Here is a 20,662-nt window from a genome sequence, read left to right on the forward strand (position 1 = left end):
TTTAGATTTATTGGTCTGTATTCTGCTTATTACACTCTATTACCAAAGTAATAGATCGTAGAGTTCAGTGAGCAGAATGGAAGACAGATAAGACTCCTAAAGCCTGAATTCTCAAATCAATACATCTCTTACCTTTGTTTCCATTTATTGAATTATATCTATCATTAAGTGTACATCATGAACAATACAGCAATGTGCTGGGATAAAGCCAGCCTAATGTGATTTCAAGGAGCATACAGGGAAAGAAAGAAATCCAAACATTTTCATGATAGCAGTGCGAGTAGGGGGAGCTTGCAGAGTTCCATGAAAAGGGTGGTAAAATTGCCGTTGGCAAAAGAAACACAGAGAAGTGGTTCTCGTAATAGTTTTTTATTTATTTACCATTTTACTGTTCTTCCTGCTGAGACTGCTAAATGCTTTATTGGCCTGAATGACATTAACATCACCACCTCTGTGATATCTGAGTTGTTATATGTCCACCCCTATTTCTGTGCTTGGGGAAAAGAAGGTTATGCAAGTGACAAAACTGATTATTTGTGCCCTGGGAGCTTGGCACATGACTCTGAAAAATCCAAGGTAATTGTCATTTATATATTGTTTTCATAGGGTTGGATTCCAGCTATTTGTGCAAACCCTGAGTATCTCAGTGGGAAAGAACTTACCTGAATGCATGCTTTTAATGTTCCCAATATATACCCATTTTATGCTTTAATTGAGTAGTCTGTTGTAAATATGTGATAATGTAACTGAAAATGTGATTTTTACAGAGGAGAGTGGTGTGTGGGTTTTTTTTTTTGTGCCTCCTTTCCTACTTTTGAATTAGAAACACCAATATTTTCAGAACCAAGAGGGGGAGGCTGTCTTTTGGCTGAGACACAGGTGTAGCTTCACAAGTTTCTCCTTACCACCGTTTGCAGTTACATTCAGAAGAATGAATGTTTTCCTCTTTATCACCAAAGATTGTGTTTGTTAAGCTTTGGGACCCCCAGTGACACTGAGGCTAAGGTGTAACAGCTATTAAGAACTGAACTAACTGGCTGCAGAGCTGGAAGGTATGGTGTGATAATGCCATAGGACATAATGGGTTTAAATTATAGGCTGGCTGTTTCTCTCTTTCTCTCTCCCTCTCTCCATTCCTATTCTGGCATTCCTATTCTGGTATGGAGAAATAGGGCTGTGTCATTCTCGTTCATTCCTCCATTTCCCCTTCACTTACACACTCTTTCTATCATCAGGGTGAGGATGAGTTGGAGAACAGGAACAGCTCTGGAGTTCAGTTAATGAAGGAGTTTCCCACTAGGTGGTAGTGAAGAGAATCATGTCACACAACTGGTCAGTGCACATTTTAATTATTTTCTCGACAAGGGGAATCCCACAAGGATCTTACAAGCAGAACAGCCTAGCATAGCTGTGAGCTATACTGTCAAAACTGGATCTCTTGATTTTTGCATTCCCTAGTTGTTTCCATGCCATTTGCTGCTCCTAAAACCAAGCTGCATTAACAACTCTACCTGTCCTTTCCTGAAAGGTGAAGTGAATCTACATGAATCTGCTCTGGTTTTCTTTCCACCTCCATTATAAAGGCATCAAGACATGGTTAGTTAAATGTCATCTAATGACATTTAAGCTCTTTGGAGCTGAGGACTCTTTGTAGCCAGTACTTTCATCTGATTCTCCACCATACATTCCTGTGTTCTGGGAACTACATAAAAGAAAATACAGTATTTTTGTTTGCTGCTAGTTTTGAAATACTTTGACAGGTCTAGGTAGTGCATCAGTCTACATCCAAGACACCAGAAAGAACAGCTATTTTGGAAGTGCTTTGTAATGCCAGAGTAAATTGTCACTGACATTCAGAGTAAAGCTCTCCTGTAGGTCCAAAGAAAGTATACACAAAAGAGATGCTGGGAAAGTTATCTGCAGAATACAAGCTGTGCTCCCCTTTAGAGTGAGGGCAGATGTTGAGTCTGCAAGGAGGAGTAAGTTTCTCCTGTGAATTCATCTGACCACTGTAACATGATAGAGCAAGCTTGCAAAACCATTCAGTAATTTACACACAAAGCCTGAGATGCCTGAGAAAAAAAAAACAACTTTAGTGCTCATCAACTAAGAATCACTTTTGTCAAATTAATGTGTTGCAAATTTTGCAAGACTGAGAAACTGGAAGCTGTTTCAGTAAGGACACAAAGCAGGGATATTGTTTTATAGATATCAGTGTCTTTTACGTTGTCTCAGAAAAAACCTAAGAAAGGATATTTAGTATCAAGACAATATTGAAACATTCATTTATCTTTCCCTGCATTGATTCAAAAGTCTTTTCTCTTGCATTTATTGTATCAGAACCATTGAAAAGGGTAGCATAAACACACATCCAAGATACTGGGATAGCACTGCAACAGAGTGAAGATTCTAAATTATTTGTCAGTTTTCTAATTGTTACTGTAGATTCTTCTGCTGCAATGAGGAAGGAGAAAGCAAGGGGACTTCTCCATTGTGCAAGTCCTATCACCAGTCTGAACATTTTTTAATTAGAAATGGGGAAAACTATAGTTTCCACACAAAGTGATTAACTAGGCTATGTACCCTACAGCTCAGGGTTTTATGCATGACTCGCTCCTCTCCGTTTATATCCTATCCACCAAAGCTTTAATTCTTGAGATAAGCACAAGTATTGTGTATGGGGTGTACATTGGGAGATATATATGGTCAGAGAATTTTTTGCAAGGTAGCCTAGCCTGAGCTGGGTGAGAGATGTTAGTGTTGCTGCCTAATCCTTCCCCTACACATAGCAGCCATGACTGACCCCAGCAGGAATCCCACTAAGCCAGTCAGTCATGATGATTATTCACACCGCCTAGTTGATAAATCCAATTCCCAAGCAGATTTTTTAAGTGTTGATTATGTCGGGAGCTCTAAGGTCATTCCTGTCCACAAGGCCAAAGGACTATGAAAAGTGCAGAGGATTTGTGTGTTGAGGTGTGACAACACCCTAAAGCTGTGAATCACTTGTAAGACTCCAGAAGAAAATAAAGGGGAGAGAAGATGACTTCCTTTCTTCTCCAGGGCAACTCCTCACGATGTTTTCAATGCACGCACAGTGTAGAAGCTTGTGAAGCTTCCTACTAAAAGCTTGTTTAAGTTAAGCACAAGAATCCCTGGCATTCCGTCCACCAAGAACTCTGCATCTGCCCATGCAACATCTTCCATCCACAGTCCCCCCCAAACTTCAGGTGGCTGGAACACGATGCATTTCCTCTTTACTGATGAGGAAACCAAGCTAGCAGAGGAGAAGTGAACCACCCAGGATTACACAGAACTGAGAAGAAATTATTTGTTCTCAACTTTTAATCCTGTCTTGTGACTACACACAAGCCTAAGTTTTTTTTTTTTAACCTCATTTAAGAGAATAAACAAGGTGAGCAAAATTAGGTCATATATTCTATCCACTACTAACAAAAATAAGTTCAGGTGGGCTCTAGAGGCCATTTTGGAGCCATGTGATGCACCTGTAGATGCAAAGAGATTGTCCTAATGCCCATTCTGGTTTTTGAAGATTTTTCGAAGTTATATTAAGGCACAGAATTTCTACATACCTCAAAAAAAAAAAAAACAAAACACAACCGAACACCTATTTTTACCAGACCTGGGCGTTATTCTCCTACTTCTGTTTCATGCGGTTACCTCACCTCCAGCTGCAAGCTAAAATTGGCTCGCCTCCCTCCCACACTGAGAGGAACAATGAGTGAGACCGCGTGGCCACGCTGAAGTCAACTGCTCCAGTGAACGACGCCCCGCTCACGGAGACGTACGGGACGTACCGGGGGGGAGGATCACGGTACCCCCGCGGGTTACCCGGGTGAGCAAACCTAGGCTGGGCCCTGGCCCTGCGCTCGGCAGCGCCGTCACCAAGGACCGAGGTGTCGGCAGCAGCGCTGCTGAAGCTGCTCATTTCGGTTAGGTCGGGCTCTTGAGTGTTATTTTCCCTGCTGCGAGCTTTCCTAAGAAAGAAAAAAGGCAACAAAACCGCACAATTTTATCATTGTCAGATTTTTTTTGCTGTTCGTGACCTAACGCAGCCCAGACGAACGAGCCTCCGCAAGCACCCCACCACGAGGGGGACACCCGAACCCTTACCACCCCCTCACGCCCCCTCCGGGCTCCCCGCCGCCCGCAGCCCCGCAGGGGCCGGCAGGGGCCCCACACCGCTGCCTCCCCCGTGGTTCTCCGGCGGAGGAGCCCGAGCCGGCCGGAGGAGCCCGAGCCGGCCGGGGCTGCCCTCACCCGCTTCCCCCCCCCCCCCAAAGCCGCCCGCCCGCACAGCGGCGGCGCGGCCGGGCCCGCCAACCGCCCGCCCTGCGCCCGGCCGCACGCAGGCGCCGTGCCCGAGGGAGGCGGCGGCACGTGAGCGTGTTGTGGGCACGTGACGCCGCGCGGCCCCGCCCACGCCGTGCGCGAGCGCGGGTTCGCGGCGAGGCCCGGCCCGGACCCCCCCCGGCCTCCTCCTCCTCCTCCCTCCCCCCCCCCCAACCTCGCCCGGCCCCGGCCCCGGCCCGCCCCTCCCCGCCGCCGCCTCCCCGCCGGCCATGAGGCCCCGGCGGCTCCTCAGCGCGGCCCCGCGGCGCGGCTGCTGAGCGTCCGCCTCCCGCCGCCGCCGCCGCCACCGCCATCGCCCTCCCCGCCCGGGCGGGGACCCCCCCCCGCTCCCCTCCCTCCCTCCTCACAGCCGCCGCCATGTTGGGCCGCCAGCCGCAGCGGGGCCGCCGCTGAGCCCCGGAGCCTGCGAGGCGGCGGGCGGCCAGGAGGAGGAGGAGGAGGAGGAGGAGCCCGGGGCCGGCCGGCCTGCCGCAGCCATGGCGGAGCAGACCTACTCCTGGTGAGGCGCCGGGCCGCGCCGCGCTGCGGGCCGCGGGGGGGGGGGGTCGGGGGTGTGGGGGGATCTGTGTGTGAGGGGGGGATCTGTGTGAGGGGGGCGATCCTGTGTGCGTGAGGGGTTCTGTGTGTGAGGGGCGAACCTGTGTTTGTGAGGAGGGATCCTGTGTGTGTGAGGCGATCTGTGTGTGAGGGGGGGATCCCTGTGTGAGAAGGGATCCTGTGTGTGAGGGGCGAGCCTGTGTTTGTGAGGGGATCCTGTGTTTGTGAGGAGGAATCCTGTGTGTGAAAGGATCCTGTGTTTCTGAGTGGGGATCCTGTGTTTGTGAGGAGGGATCCTGTGTGGGGGCTGCTGCGTGTGTGGGGTGCTGTGTGCGGGTGGAGGGGTGCTGTGTAGGGCTGGTGTGCTGTGGGGGGGAAGGTTGGGGTGCCCTGTGTGTGTAGGGTGGCAGTGTTGTGTGTGGCGTTGGGGTGCTCTGTGTGTTTGGGGTGCTGTGTTTGTGTGCATGGCGTTGGGGTGCTACGTGTGCGTGTGGGTGCTGTGTGTGGGGTTGGGGTGCTGTGCTCCCAGGTTCTCTCCCGGCCCTGGTGCCTCGCCAGGTGCTGGGGCTGCCCGGAGCAGAGGATCTCCTCCGGCCTCCCCGTCCCGGAGCTCCTCGGGGCCCCGCTGCGATGCTCGCAGGTCCCCAGGGGCTGCCCGAAGCTCGGCACCTGCCCTCCCCGGCTGTGTGTAGGGCTGGCTGGGCCCTGTGTGTGTGCGCGGGGGGGTTCGCCCGGTGACAATGGGCTTGTTCTGTGTACAGGAAATAGAACGAGGAGGAAGAGACCAGTTCCTGTGGGAAGACATCGAGTATAGCAAATCAAAGCAGAGGGCATTTTTTTCGGCGTCCTGACACTGTGTTGGGCCTAGCCGGCGGTGGGTTGAGGAGCCAGGGTCTGTTTTCTTCGTGTAATGCTGGATTTTTGGTATTGTCGAGGATCGCAGCCGAAATACATCAAATAATTTACAAGTGCATCCGCTCTCTTGACCTGGCCACTGCAGTGATTTGATTGTGATGCTCTCACTGCATTTAAAATTCATTCTACTGATAACATCCAGGGTTGTTTCTTGCATTTTTTTTTAAGAGTTATGATATCCTTATTAAAAAAAGGAGTTAAATCTCAACTTTTGACCTTGGTGTGTGCTGGATGTGCAGAAGGGATTTCTATTCTGAATAGTTCTGGAAATCTTTCCTATTACTTTTAAAACTTGGGAGTCAGCAGGGATTTCTGTTCTGCCACATGTTGAGACTTTGACAGCCCCCACTCCTGACTTCCGTCACTTCTCTCTCAAGAACCAGTAGATGTATGGGGCTTTTGCTCCTGGCTAGGAAGAGGATTAACTCTTCTTTAGGTCAGGTTCATTAGGGAAATGAAGCTGGGATTTAAGTTTTTCTTCACTGCTTGTTAGACGGATCCCAAGAGCAGCAGCTCTTTGTTGCAGATCAGGTTTGTAGCAGAGCAAGGATGTGAGGCTGACATCTCAAAACACTGTAATTTTGTCGTGTCTGTATTCACTGACGTGTCCTCCTATTTCTGAGGTTTCTGTCATTTCCCATTTAGCCTTGTGATCAGTATTATCTGGGGGCTGCAGAAAGATCAAAAATCCAGTTTCATCCTAAGGAATCCTGCCCTGTAACTTGCGCGCTCTTGTGTGCGTACGTGTTTAATTACTTACACTTCTAGCAATACTCTAGCATTTGCTTATTTTTAATTATGGCAATACAGCTCTGCATAAAATTGGCTAGTGCTTTAGTGCTTTTAGGAAAAGTGGGCATGTTAAGTTGTCAGCTAAGGAAACCGATAGTTCTATAAAGGAATTGTGCAGAACCGTGTCCAGTAATTCGTGCTGCTGTACAGTTTGGAAGTTGGCAGGTTTCATCCTGTCCATTTGCTGGACCTGGTCCTTTTTGTGTGTTGCAAAGGCTGCTTTCTCAGAACGAGTGCTTTTCGTGGTGCTCAGTGTCGTGTGTAGCAGCTGTGAAGATTACGTGTTTTCAGAGATGTCAGATCGGGTATTTGACATCAAGAAAAATCCTTTCACGTACCTACCTTTGGACAGACTTAAATTGAGAGTGAGGAAATGGGTTCTTGGCCTCAGCAGTGCTTCCCTTTTGTCCAGAAGTCTGAGGCTTGATTGCTCCTGTTAGTGCAAAGCTATCAACATTCATCATCAAATCACTGCAGTTTCATAATAAAGTTGTTACTTTCCTTTTCTGAATTGTCTCTGATGTGTTAGGAACACCTCATAAAAATGTACTTTCACACTATGATTGCTGGACATCAGCACTGCAAACATTTACACAAAATAGGCCTTTCTTCAGTGACTGACGTCTGCTAGCAATGTTATTTTGAAGAGCTGAGAATTAATTCTGATTTTGCTATTTTTTTCTATTTAAAAATCTGAGATGTTAAGGTGGGTTTATATCTTTAAATTAATTACTAAGTGAAATTGATTGCAAGTATTTTCTTATACTAAGATATTGTAAGAAGGAGGTACCTGTACTTTTCTCCCATGCCTCTCACAATTTTAAATAGATAAATTGTCTTCTGGCACTACTCTTGTGTTACTTCTTGCAACAACCTCTTTTGTTTCCTTTTTTTCCCAGTAATGCCCACACCTATAACCATCCGTACTTTTACTTAGCTCCTTTTTAAATCTCTTGCCAGGATCTCAGATACAGATGTGTTATCCCTGACGAGAGGAACTACTGAGAATTTTGCCAGTGAGACTGAGTGCTGTCACCCTGGAAAAACTAATTTTAACATGAAATGTGGGATAAATGCCAGATGGAAATGCTCTCTCAAAGGATATGCACTCCTTTTTAAAGAGAAGGTGTTTGAATAGAATGCCTGTCAGTAGTGAATAGAGACTTTTTCTTTGCCAAGTACCTGCAATAATAGAAGGAAGTTAGGAGAGCTGCGTATGGTGCTGCTATTACTCAAATGTGTAAGCCACAGAGAAACACGACTGCTGCATCATAGCGTTGCTACAGTTTTCTGTGTTAAATGAGAGCTGAAATGAGTTTTTTGCAAGTGGAATGGATTGGGAGAGGAAGGAGGTCGTGGAATACCCACCTGCCCGCTGCCTCCTGTCTGGGTTCCAGCAAGGAGACGGGGCTGGGTAGTGACAAAAGTTCCTGCTGCAGCAGGGTCAGGGGGAATAATTCGGGAAGAGTTCACCCAGTACCGATGTGGATGTGTGTGGATAAGAGGTTTGTAAATGGCAAGGATCTGATTTTCAGACACCCACTGTTGGAAATATTACAACAGATGAATCTGATCTAGATCACGACCCTGTGGAAACCTTGTTGTTCCTTTATTTCCAGCGCCTTGTGGTGACGTTTTTGCACTAGGTGCCATTTAGAGAGCACAGCAGCACGTGTATCTTGTTTGTCTTCAGTCAGAAGGTGTTCAGTGTTCTTCAAGGCCTGATGTAACACCCCGTCCCTTTTTACTGTTGCCCAGCCTGGCAATAGAGATTGCTTTGTGTTTTTTGTTTTGCCCTTTGAATGCACAAAAGATTTTCACAGCTTCTTTCATCTGTGAAGAGAGGAGGAGAATGAGAATTCTCCAAAACCAAATATATTTTTAATTTGTCCTTTCCCAGAGTGTTGCCTAAGAGTAATACGGGTTGCAGCGTGTGCGAGCCCATTGGGGTAATGATTGGGGAGACAGGGAGGCTCGGCTAAGAGAAAAGGGAGCTGCTGTGTTGAGTCACTAATCTCAGAACCGACTGAACTCCCTCTTAAACATTTTAACCAGTGGAATGATTCTTGTGTTAGCCATCAATTGTTTGATGACTGAAATGGTGATATATTTGGAAACTTCTCTACGTAATGCAAAGGGTGTGGGAAATTAAATGTAATGATGTGTCAGAGTAATCCATAAAGCTCCCAGGTTCTGGGCTAAGTGTAGATGTACAATGCCATCTTTGTTCCTGGGAGAACTCCTATCAGTTGTTGCTAAATGTCTTTCTAGGCTCAGAGGTCTGAGAATTTGCTTTCCTTGCGTTTAACACACTACTGCTGTGAATTAAAATGTGATCTCCTCCAGAAGACTGGGGGTTAGTGCTTCGAAGTCTTTGCTGGCTGGCTCGGAGGTGTATGTGGGAGGGCAGGGAGTAAGGGGAGCTGCAGCTTGTTGGCAGAACTTGTCAAGCACTAGTAAGATCATTTTATGCATTCAGGTTTTTTACTTGCCTTGCTCTGTTTAGGCTGAGAGGCCCTAACCATCTAATTAAGGTGTTTTGAGGCTGGGAAGCAGCTTACATCAGAAACAAACAGAACCGTTCCCCTGAATTTTCCAAGTGTTGCACTTTTTAGAAGAACTGCAGAGCGCCCAGGTGAAGTTCTGTTGGGGCATGCTGTCTAAAATCTTTTCTGAGAGCTTGGCATCCAACCTCAGAGGTTGGCCTTCAGTCTTACCTTTTTCAGGGGCTGGCCATGTCCCATTGTAACGCTTGTCAGAAGCCTCCTGAGGACAAGGATGTCCCTATAAGGCATCAGAGAAGTGACTTAACCGCGGTGGATTTGAGGATGTCGGATTTATGGTTAGTGCGTTTGTCTTTCGGTACCAGGCTCACTTCACTTGTTTGTTCTCCTCCCTCCAGCTTTTGATAGCTCAGACAGTACGTCGTGTGGGCAGGGACTGTCTGCAGCGCTGGACTGAAAGACAAACAAAGCAAAGAGCGTGAGATTAGTTGCAGTGTACAGTTACTCGAATGTCTGTGTATGTACAGTGACTGGTTAGCAAAGGGAAGAATCTTGCTACATCAATGCAAAGGCTGCATTTGGTAATCTAGTAATCATTCTTCAGGAAACATCTAAAAGTGGAGACCATAGACCGATGTGTTCTTGGTGCTGGGGTGCACTCCGTGTTTTGGTTTGGATTTACGTCGGTTCTGCCTTTAGCCTTTTTGGAGCATTGTGGCAGTGGAAGTTACTGATTCCTTGCTTTTCCCCAGTGATTTCCCAACTCAGCCAGGACGCAGGAGATCAGTTCCGTCCCCGAGGGTTTTGGAGCTTGCATCCCTCACCTTGCGAGTGAGTGCTCATCACCGAACTGTGGTATTCAGAGGCCGGGCTTTGTGTGTCCTTCTACATCTGTTCCATTTCACAGGGAGTACTGTGAACATGTGCTGGGCCGGGAAGCAGGCATCGGACTTAATGGCTAAAATACTGATTTGGGATTGCCGGGGACCTGGGCTCCCCTTCCTGCCTTGATAAAAATTATAGTTTGAAAGAGCGAAGGGGCTGTATTCTGTGGGGTAGCTAGGCTGCTTCTCTCGAGATGAAGCTTTGGATTCCCACTGGCAGAAGGCAAGGCGGGTATGATTTCCTGTGGCACAGGTAAGCGAGCTGGTAGGTGTGGGGGCCTACCACAGTCACTACTTCTCTTCCGGTTTTGTTTTTGTCAGGCTAGATGAAGCCTGGGAGCTTCTCTTTCTTTTACTGAAGGATGTGATCCAAAGTAATTGCTTTTTTGTGAACTTTGCGATTTTGGTATGAGTTAAGCAACCTGATGCTGTTGGAATTCGAGGGATTGTGGGGAGGATACTAGGTAGGACAAATTAATTGAGGATACTAATTTTGACAAAACACATCTGATCTCAGAAGAATGCCACAGTTTTAAATATTAGATCTAGGCGCTGAAGTCTGTCATTGTTTGTCACTGAAACGCAGTGCCAAAAAAAATGTATTTTGAACTGTTTTTTAAAATATGGTGATGTAGACTTCCCGAAATTTGGAAGAAGAGCAGAACCGATTCTGTTCAGATACACAAAAAACCTACTTTATTTCATTGTTTCAGTGATGTGATGTATCATCATCTTCCGCATAAGTGCCACCTTTGTTATGATCTTTATTGCCCTTTGGCATTTTATGATGATGATAAACATTATAATATACTCCAAAGCAAATAATTGACACAAGCCATTTAGTCAGACAGTCTGATTTAATTCTGGTGACATCTGAGTAAAGTTTCCAGGAAGAACCAAGGCTGGAATTGGTTAAAAGAGAAATTGTTGTGCACATTTTCTTTTTGCAGCTACATTGCTTTAGTGTAACTGATGAGGATTAAAATTGGGAATGATTCAGTCATTATATGGGGTGAGCGAAGCAGAGTGAAACACAAGTTAGTGCGCTAGCTGAACTGGATCGAGGCAATCAAACTGACTTTGAAAGGTGATGATTTAATAAGATTAATGGGGCATATGTGTCATTACAGCCCTTCCTGATCCCCTTTCTCCCTCTCTAATTCTTCCAAGGATGCTAACATTGGTGATCTTTTCTCCCACACCTCTCACAAGTGGTGTCTGTGCTTGAAATGCTTCGATCTGCCACGTCTCCTCTCTACAGGAACGGCGCTCTTGTGACACAGCAAGTGTCTTTCTGTCCACCAGAAGTGCCACAATGAGATTATCCTGGAACTCATTAATTGTGTAGATTTTGTGCTGTCATCTTCATTATCAGATTCTGTTGAGGGTTTCTTTTCAGGGCCAGCTCTGAGCCTCAGGTCCTAACTTCACTTGGATAGCCTCTGTGTCTGTATGTGACATTAAATGGTGTGGAACACACGGGAGCGTAAGAAATAAGGATGGTTTGCTGCCTTTTTGGAAGTCTATTCGGTAACAGATAACTTACATGTTAGAATGTTTTTTAATAACCCACCACAACAAGTATGCTAAAGTAATATATATATTAAATGAGGCTATCCTTGTACTTAGCTTGTGGAGACAGGGATTAAGGATGGAGTGACTTATTTTTTCAGGATGTCAGAACAGAGATTCCTTAAAATCATCATAGCCAGCCTCCTCAAGCCAAGAACACACTAAGAAAGGCTGTGCAATAGCGAATCATTTGTGCTCAACATGCCTCCCTTGTTCCTGAAGTTGCCCACATAGAAGCTGGAGAGAGAGAATCATATCTTACAGCTTATATATGTTAGCATTTTTCTTTAACCAGCGGAATCTGAAGGAAAATGATGGTGTTGGACTCACTTTTTCTCTCCTTCTGCCTTCTGAAAATAGTATTTTCTTTTGTTTCTCTTTCTGCCTGCTTTGGATGCTCTTCCTTTCCTTTCCATAGCTAGTTCAAAGGTTTTTACCCAAGAAAGTATTTCCTTGTGCAGCATGGCTACGGAGCTGAACTGTGGAATGACTCCTTTCCATTTTTACACCGTAGCTGCCTTTCTGCAGAGGTGGCGTGGGGGAAGCGGGAGGGACCCACAGGGTTCCACCCTCTGTTCACACAGAGTCTCTGACTTCAGGCATGAGCTGGCAAGCTTATCTGAAGGAATAGACTTGAATCTAGGTTGGTCTTCAGTTCAGCTGCTAAAAGAAGAAACTGGGCTGTGCACTGGGAGCCACTGGTTTTTCCAGCCCCCAGTCCTCTACTGTTACCCGTTAGTTCTACCCTGTCAGGCCTTTTCTGCTTGCAGCTTTTTGTCTTGGACACCCAGATTTACTCCCTCACTCACATGGACTCTGCTGTACTGGGACAAAGGTATCTTTAAAAATCCTTTTGTTATCTGATAACTAGCCATAAGATGACTTCTAGTAAGCTTGTACTGATTTTTCCTAACTCCATACATCATTTTAAATAGCTTTAAAAATTTGGCAGAAGTTTGCAGAGATGGTTGCTAGTGTTCCACTGAATCCCAAAATTTGGCAACTGCTGGCACGTGCCATTTTTCCATATCAATATGTTCCCAAATATTGCCACAAATAGCAGCTTCAAGCTGTAAGAGCAGAAGCACTGCACAAATGGATTCACAGCGCAGCCTTATTTCGGATGGTAGCAGAAAACCGAGTGGTCTCACCCATGCGTTTGCTGCACCCGTCTCCATGGTGGCGGTGCACAGGTAACGTTGCAGGGGGGTTTCCGTGCAGTTGCAGCTAGCAGCAGGTGACTTTATTTTAATTTCAGTAGATACTTGCATTAGTAAGTTCACTTTACTCCACTTTAAAGCTTGATTTAAATCTCTTTGGTAACTTCTAGGGCGGTTAGAAATACAACGTGAATTCTGAATTGTGTTAGAATAAGCCGGTAGGACCTTCTACCCGTAAAAACTTTGCCAGCTGGTGGTGCAGATATGTTGGACATAGGAGACCAGAGCTTGGTGGTAGTGGTTATACAAAGGGCCATTTTTACGAGTCCAGTTTTTCTGCTTGCAGGGCTACAGTGGTGGTTTATCTCAGCAGCATCTGTGTCAGACCCATTTGGCGAGATAAAATAGGTGTAACATGACTTCAGCCTGGTTAGTCATTGGGAAGTCCATTCTGCAGGTGACTGTTAGCTAAAGGTGAGGTTGGCGAAACAGCAGGAGACAAACAGAGCTGGGCTGGATGGATTTCTGCAGCCAGTACTGCCAGCTGGTGAGGTGAGCGTGTCTTGCTTTCGAGGTTTGAAGGCACAAGGTCATTCTGGTCCTTTTTGGACGTTCAGATTGGTGGTGGTTTGCTGGAGGGAAGATTGTCTGCTCTGTGAACCCTTTTCTTGAGATGGCTGATCCTATGCCTTCACTTGAATTGCTGCTCCGAGAAGTTAATCACAAAGGGCTAAAAGCTCTCGTGGGGAATATTATGAGCTCTGTACGGTTTTGAAGATGAAGAGTAGAATCTAATTAAGCTTTTTGGTTGAACATAGTTTAAAGAGCTTTATTTTTTTCTTGAAAAAGGAAACTTTAAAGCTAAATAGCGAAGAGCTTTTTTAAAAAAAATGCTATGAACTTGCCTACTTTTTAGGCAGATGCAGCTGTAAGCAGTTACAGATGGTACAGAACAGAAGGAACCTCTTTATCATACTTAAGTGCCTTACAAGACCCCCAGTGTTAGTTTTCCAACTAGTTATCTTTCTCTTTATTTTTTTTATGTTTTTGCAGATGGAGCATGGGAAAAAAAAAAGCTACCTTAAAGCTAAATCAAAAGATGAAAAGTCTGCCATAAAACAGAAATACTTCTCTGCAGGGTGCTTCTCTGCAAGAAGATTCATAAGAATCCCAAAGCACCATCTCTAAAGAGTGCTCCTACTTGTTGTTGTTGCAAGCAAAGTTTTTTAGATATTGGGCTAGAATTTGTTGAAAGCCGTCCCCATCTGCTCTCCTGCTGCCTGTTTCTTGCACGTGCGACTGAAACCTGACAGGCAGCGTGTCAGCGCACTGTGCTGCTCTGGTGTTCGGGCTGTAGGGCAGGAATCGGGCCTGGCCCAGTCCTACCCCGAGACAACTCCTCTCATGCACGTGGTGTGCGTATCTATAAACTGGCCGCATTTGCTCCTCCCGAGACTTAGTTTTTAAGTCGGCCTCTCTCATTGGAAGCAGCAGGACCAGGGTGCCTGTTTTGGTGGGCTGGTGCTTTGTATTCTCTTGGCAGCCAGAGCCCCTCTCTTTGCCAGTTGCGGGTGGTCTCATTGGCTGCAGAGTGTCCCCAGCCGCTGTCTGACATTGGTTTGTCTTGGTGCAGGCCTGGTACCAGGAAAGCTGCCCGACCTCATCTAGGCACACTTCGGCTACTCTGCGGCTTTGACTCGTACGTTAACATGCTATCAGCATTGTCGCTGAAGGTTCGTGGCTTGGTGTTGGTGGTGTCAAGTCGTTCTTTTATGGATTTCTTTATGAAAATAGGGTTTAATTCTATCCGTGCAAGTCATGATAATGTATATACCATAACTCTATACTCTGTGGGTAAGTGAGCTCATCAACAGTACACACAGCTGCTCATGCTGTATGACAAGGTTGTATTGATCAATTTGACTTTGATTTTGGCTTGTTGATTCTAAGACCTAATTGTTAAACACTTTGATTGAATGGTTGGCTGGCTTTACTATTCCTTAGTACTCCTTAGTACTCTTTAGATTTTATTTGATTTTGGTTACTGTTTGTCTCCAATACTGTTTCAGTTTTCCTAGGCGACAGCAGACTACTGGTGTTCCTTTCTGTTCTGCTGTGTAATCTGAGTAGCGTTGAACCTGAAGACTCTTGTTCATTTGCCTAGCAATAAAACAGAGTGGTGGTAGGGACGGTGGGGCTGTTTCTGGTGTCTAGGTGGGAGTAGCACAGCAGCTTGTCTTGGCTTTATGCTCCAATGTGCAGTTCTGCAAACATCAGGGTTACAAACATGAAGAAAAGTCAGAATCCTTTAGGCTATTTTAGTACCCTACATCTCCTTCCCTTTGTTTCTCCATGCCTCTGGGAAATTAGTTCCTCCCAGTGGTGCCTGCAGATGTATGTCACACGTTTCTGTAGCAGTTGTTACCAAAATATCAGTGTTTCATGCATAAACCAGATGTAAGGTTCTAGTACAAATACTCTTGCATTTTCTCAGTCTCTGGACCGCTGTGAAGTGTTGGTTGTTGCACTTCCTTTACATGCAGACAGTGACTGACATGGAGGTGGGATCTGCTGTGTGCTCTGTTGCCAGAGTTCAGTTCCGTTTAATCAGCTTTATCACTTCCAGAAAGAAGCGTTACGAACATGCATAAACACCTATTTTATTGGGCTTTGGCTCCAAGGAGTGTTACACGAACAAGGCTAGTGGCCGAGTATCTGCACTGCTGCACCTGGGTGTGTTGGCAGTTACAGAGTCCACAGCTGGGTACAGATTTACAGTGGCCTGGGGCTGCTGGCTATCGTGGATTGAAGCAGGACCTCGGGATGCCCATGCAAGACGAGGAGCAGTGCTAGAATGGGAGCCCAGCGACAGAGGGTGGAGCTCATGAGGGAAGTTGGGTATATAGAAACAGGCGCAGGACGTTTTTAGGTGGGAACTTCGAGAGTGAGTTAGGCTGCTCAAGATGGACTCCCCTGTACAATGTATGCCTTGAGTGAAGCTGTACAGGTAGAAGAGGACCAGCTTAGTCTTCTGGCTCCTGATGAGATCAGATATATCATTCAGTAGTGGTATTCCTTTGTACATGTGTGATGAAACCTACATTTTTTCTGTGTTTTTGTCTGTGTTGCTTCAGATGGGGATAACTTCCTCCCTTAGGTCCGACCTTCTTTGCTTTGGTCTGTTACCTGGCTCTCTGGGTCCCACAAGAAATCAGATTAAAGGTTTGTTAGAGGTTTATTGTCTTAAATACTTAGATATTATTTTTGCTCAGTGTCTTGTTCCCTGTCCAAGCACAGCTGCCAAAATGAGTATATATTTGTCTCAAAATGCTTTTCAGTAAGATTTTCAAGGTGAAGTCGTTTATTAGGTCCTCAGAGGCAGGACGGGCTGTCCCGTGTAGTGCTAGGTGATTTGTGCTTAGCAGCCGAGGAGTGCCTGGTTAGCTCTTGCTGTACCCAACCAAGACTCGCTCTGATCCACGTAATTAAGCCACGGGGCAGGTGCCTGACTGCTGTGGCCATGCTAAATCCACATGGCGTGGATGGGCTGAGGACAGGCTCTGCACAGAGGTTCTGGTGTGGAGCTCTGCTCTTCGCCCTGGGATTTCTTTTGCACGCTAGCAGAGGTCCAAGAATTTCCTTGAATATCCTGAGTCCTCTCTTTTTGTCACGTAATTAACCTGTTTTCTTTTGTCATTGCCCTTTAACTACTTGCTGGCACCATGACAGCCATGGCCGTGTTGATAAATACGGCTGGGACGATGCGCAGTGCGTCAGCTGCGTGGTCAGTGAACTTAGCCCTGGATCTTCAGAGGAAGTTGGGTGTTTGTGTCCTAATGGTGTAAGAGGAGGAAGGTGAAATGAAGCTACCAGTTGTATAGGATATTTATCTTGAACAACCTTCTTCGGAAGAATGTCGTTTCTGTACTTGGGTGACTGACAGCCTCCGAGACAGGCTGAATTGCATTACTAGAAGACAGGCTGTGCTTTCTAATGTGGAAGACTCTATTTTCTGGAACCTTGTTCAAATAACTTACTGCTTCAATTTTGGAAAACACTAATACAGTTTCTTTTCATCATGGTAAAGCGTAAACATTTGTTATCCCTTGTTACTAATAGTAGCCATGAATTTGCTATTTATAGTTGAACTGTTGCGGGGCTGATTTTTTTTTGTAATGGAAGTTTTCAGTGCTATTAGGAGACTTGCTGTTGAATATCCTGTATCCTGGTAATGCGAAGGAAATGGATAGCTTTGGATGAAGAGGGTTCCAGAACTCCGTGGCAATTTATTAATAGGCTGTAGATGAAGAATGTGGAAAGGCTGCAGTGCCATAGTCTTTCAAAATTTAGACCTGCTTGTTGAAGTGAGATAATGGAATCTTCTGACCCCTCTGGACATCAAATAAATTCTCCAGTCATCTGAAGGGATCCAACATAGTCTCCTTTTCTCTGCCTTACTAATTCTTTTACTGGCAATTTGTGCAAGAGAAAGAAATAAAGGAAGTAATTTAAAAATAGTTGTAGGGAACTACCTGAACTTATGATTCTTAGGAAGTGTGGTGCCTTGTCATGGGAGTGGATGTCCCATAATTTTTCCGTGCAAGCTATTCAACACTGTAAAATCAAAGTACTATTTAGGTTTTCTTAATGCGGACACCTGAGGACAGTGACTCTGCAAAATGCCCAACTAATAGAAAGCCATGGTGCTCTCTTTTTTTTTTTTTTTCCAGCGAAGGTTGCTTTGAGTAGTAGATGTTTCATAACTAAAAGTCTTGGGTCTTAATATGTTGACATATTTTTAGAAATCAATGCTAAATGGACTTTTTCTTGATGATACAAGGAACTCTTCAATTAAATGTTTAGCACATTGCTAACAAAACATTTTTATTAGTCTTGGGATACTAAATTTAAAGCCCTTCTCCACCCATTTCTGATACAAGGCAAGTAGGCAGCATAAGGCAAAGTAGTAATAAAAGGTCTGCATAGCTCTGTAATATCATTTGCAGTTTTCATAATAAAATTCCTCTTTTCAGATCTTTTTGTTGTGGTATAAAGATACCAGAGGCATATCTAGAACTTGCTTGTCACTTAGCAGTTAGGGCAGTGACCAGCCTTTGTTGGACTGGGGCCCTCTCTCTGCAGGAGGACAGATCCCATGAATGTGAAGGCGTGCGGGTAAGGTTCAAGAAGCGTGCTGTGTTTCTGCTGGCATGTGGTTAGCTGCAGTTCCTAGTTCTTCTTAGGGTGTTGCTCCATTTTATATCAGCTACAAAACCTTGCTACCTATGCCTGCTGTGCCCTACCCACAGGGGAGTTGCAAAAACTCTAAATTTCTCCAAAAAACCCTTTAAGTAACTGTTTTGGTCGGATTTAAGGTCTGCATTGTTGTTTTCATAATACTAAGAGATGGGAAGTCTGTGATCTGAGCAGAGTTTAATGGCAAGGTAATCAATCAGTTACCTGCTTTGCTAATTGACCAAGCCATTGCGTTCTGTGCCACGTGTAATTGTCACCTTCAGGCCTGTTCATTGCTATAGGTGAAACTATACATTGTGTTTTGTAGAGGAATTATTTCACTCAGTGCAGTAGTCTAGGCCTAGAAATGGTAGAGATGCTTATGTTTTTTCTTTGTCCTTTTACTAATAATTTCTCAGGTGGTGTATTTCTAGCCAGTGCCTTCTGTTTGAACTTTCAGGGAAATCGTCATTCTGTGCACTCATTCCCCTATTACCAGGGCAAATAATTCATGCTGCTAATTATGACACTGTTAGAATGGCACAGAAAAATGGGCAGGGAAAGAATACAGCCTAATTATACTCACAATTTATCTGTCTTATAAATTTGTAGAATTCATGCCAAGGTAGCTCAGAGCTTACAAATTAAAATACAACCTTCTGACACGTGATACCTGCGTACTGAAGGTAGAAGAGAAGAGTCCCATATTCTGAAGTGTCCCCTTTTGCCTGGTACATATGGAGAGATGTGGTAAGGAGCAACACCTTGCATGTTGTGCCCCGAACTAGATTCACGTTCCACCAGGGGGAAACAAGTTCAGAGAGACCCTTCTGGTTAGCGGTGAGGGCCTGAAACTGGGAAGGCCATGAGTTCCCTAAATAGCTGGCTGCTGGCAATTTAATGCTGAGCAGAGTTTACCATGCAGGGCTCAAAAACCACAAGGAACCATTTTTGTAGTTGTGAGATGAATGGGAAGCCATTGCAATGTCTGGAAGTAGATAAGAAATCCTATTTTTGTGTTGGTTGGAGTTCACAGAGCTGAGGAGGCCTAATTAAGGTATGTGCTAAGCATCTGGGAAGTAGCAACAATGAGGAAAACCGATGGTAGTGTCTTCACTGTCCACATCTAATACTGGAGACTCCAAAACTAATGGTAGCTCTGTGCTGTGTTGGGGCTGCAAAGCAGATAGCCTCTTTTCTTATCCTCCTGTTATAAGTGGAGTCAGTTCCATCTTGTCTGAATAGTGATGGATCATTTGTGTCCTCTTCCCCATCTTCATATAACATTATTTGTAATTCTTTTTTAATATGAAAATTTGAAGATCATCAGCATTGCTAATGCCCCAGAGTCTAAGATGTCCTCAGTGTAGGAGTTCACACTGCCCAGGATCTGCTACTGGGTATTGCTGCCTCGTACAAACTGCCTGGTGCAGGAGAAAATACGATGTCTGATGTTAAAAAAGGAAGTGCTTTTCTAGTCTGTCTTCTTCTTAACAAAAGATACCTGTTCTCCTTTGTTGAGGACCTATGTGATCAGATATTTATCCTCTTTCATTCCCAGGAGAGTGGACACTGTGGTTCATACTTCTTTAGTCCCTGTGTGTGAAACTTGATTTCATACAGATAATTACATTTCTGGAATCTCCGCAGCTCTCTTCCTAACAGGAATTGATAAGCTAATTGGCCTTCTAAAACATGAAAGAAGCCTAGAGCAAACGCTTCATCATCACATTCCTGATCGTGTCCAGCATTTGCCTTCTGCAGAGTTCCTGGTATTTAGTAATGTCTGTGGTTTCCCATGGGGCTGCTTAGCTGAACATAGGAATTGAGAGCTGTTCAGAGGGAAAAGAATGAAGAATGACTTCACCATAAGTTAAACTGGGTGAAAACTGTTTTGGATTGTGTAGATGTTTTGTAGTTAGTTTTGTAGTTTTCCAAAATCGTACTAATGTAGACCCGTATGTTTCTTACTTTCACGGTAAGTTATTCATCAGAGAAAGAAAATACCAACTATTATACAAAGTTTATGTAGATAAATTGAATTATTACTCATATCTACTTCGGAAATTATTCACATCATCTAATTTTAGACTCCAAATTTAGGACTGTATAAATACCTGAACTGAACAGAGAGACCAGAGGATAACACAAAACCCTCGGTAGCAGAATGCCTCTGCACTGACAGCTTGGGGAACTTAAATGGTGAATGAAGTGCTGAAGATGCCCTTTGTAGGAGGACTTGAGTAACTGCTGTATCCATTTGCTACAACTCTGTTTGAGTGAACATCTCAAACAAGTTCATAGAGAATATGACAGTTGGAAAAAAAAAAAAAAAGTCAAGTTTTCCCCTTTGTGTAGTGAGGTGTCAGCAGGTACTAATTAGTCTGGAAACCTTGCTCCGATTTGCACAAATGCAGTAATTTAAGCATCTCTTGTAGGGTCACAAATAAATGTGGGCCCTTGTCAGAAGAGATGGGCCTTGTATGTGGCCCTGTAAATGTTTTTAATATTTTTAGAACTAGTTTGGGGATGAAAATGTGCTTCCTAAGAATTGTGGTGCTGTAGTGATTTTTGGAGAGATTAGAGGAAAACACTTGAACAAACCAGCGTTACATCCTGGATAAGGAAAAGTTCAGTTTTTCATCCAGAAATCCCATCAGCCACTTTTTTGTCACAAAGATGTCTCCCA

At 44.9% G+C, this 20,662-nt stretch overlaps 1 protein-coding gene across 3 annotated transcripts in view; it reads left to right on the top strand.

The window, feature by feature from the left end:
• The first annotated feature begins 4,577 nt into the window (after positions 1-4,577).
• SPPL3 (signal peptide peptidase like 3) overlaps positions 4,578-20,662 on the top strand; it is a 57,415-nt gene continuing 41,330 nt past the window's right edge. For 2 of the 3 annotated variants that reach the window (XM_013173703.3, XM_013173704.3), the window contains exon 1: positions 10,186-10,259. In XM_013173703.3, the coding sequence (XP_013029157.1) occupies positions 10,201-10,259 (59 nt within the window). In that variant the 5' untranslated portion in view covers positions 10,186-10,200. Of the gene's footprint in view, positions 4,874-10,185; positions 10,260-20,662 lie in introns of those variants that run through there. The other variant, XM_066978618.1, reaches the window with a different exon arrangement.

This window comes from Anser cygnoides, chromosome 17 (genome assembly GCF_040182565.1).
Source record: "Anser cygnoides isolate HZ-2024a breed goose chromosome 17, Taihu_goose_T2T_genome, whole genome shotgun sequence".
In the NCBI taxonomy this organism is placed as follows: Eukaryota; Metazoa; Chordata; class Aves; order Anseriformes; family Anatidae; genus Anser; species Anser cygnoides.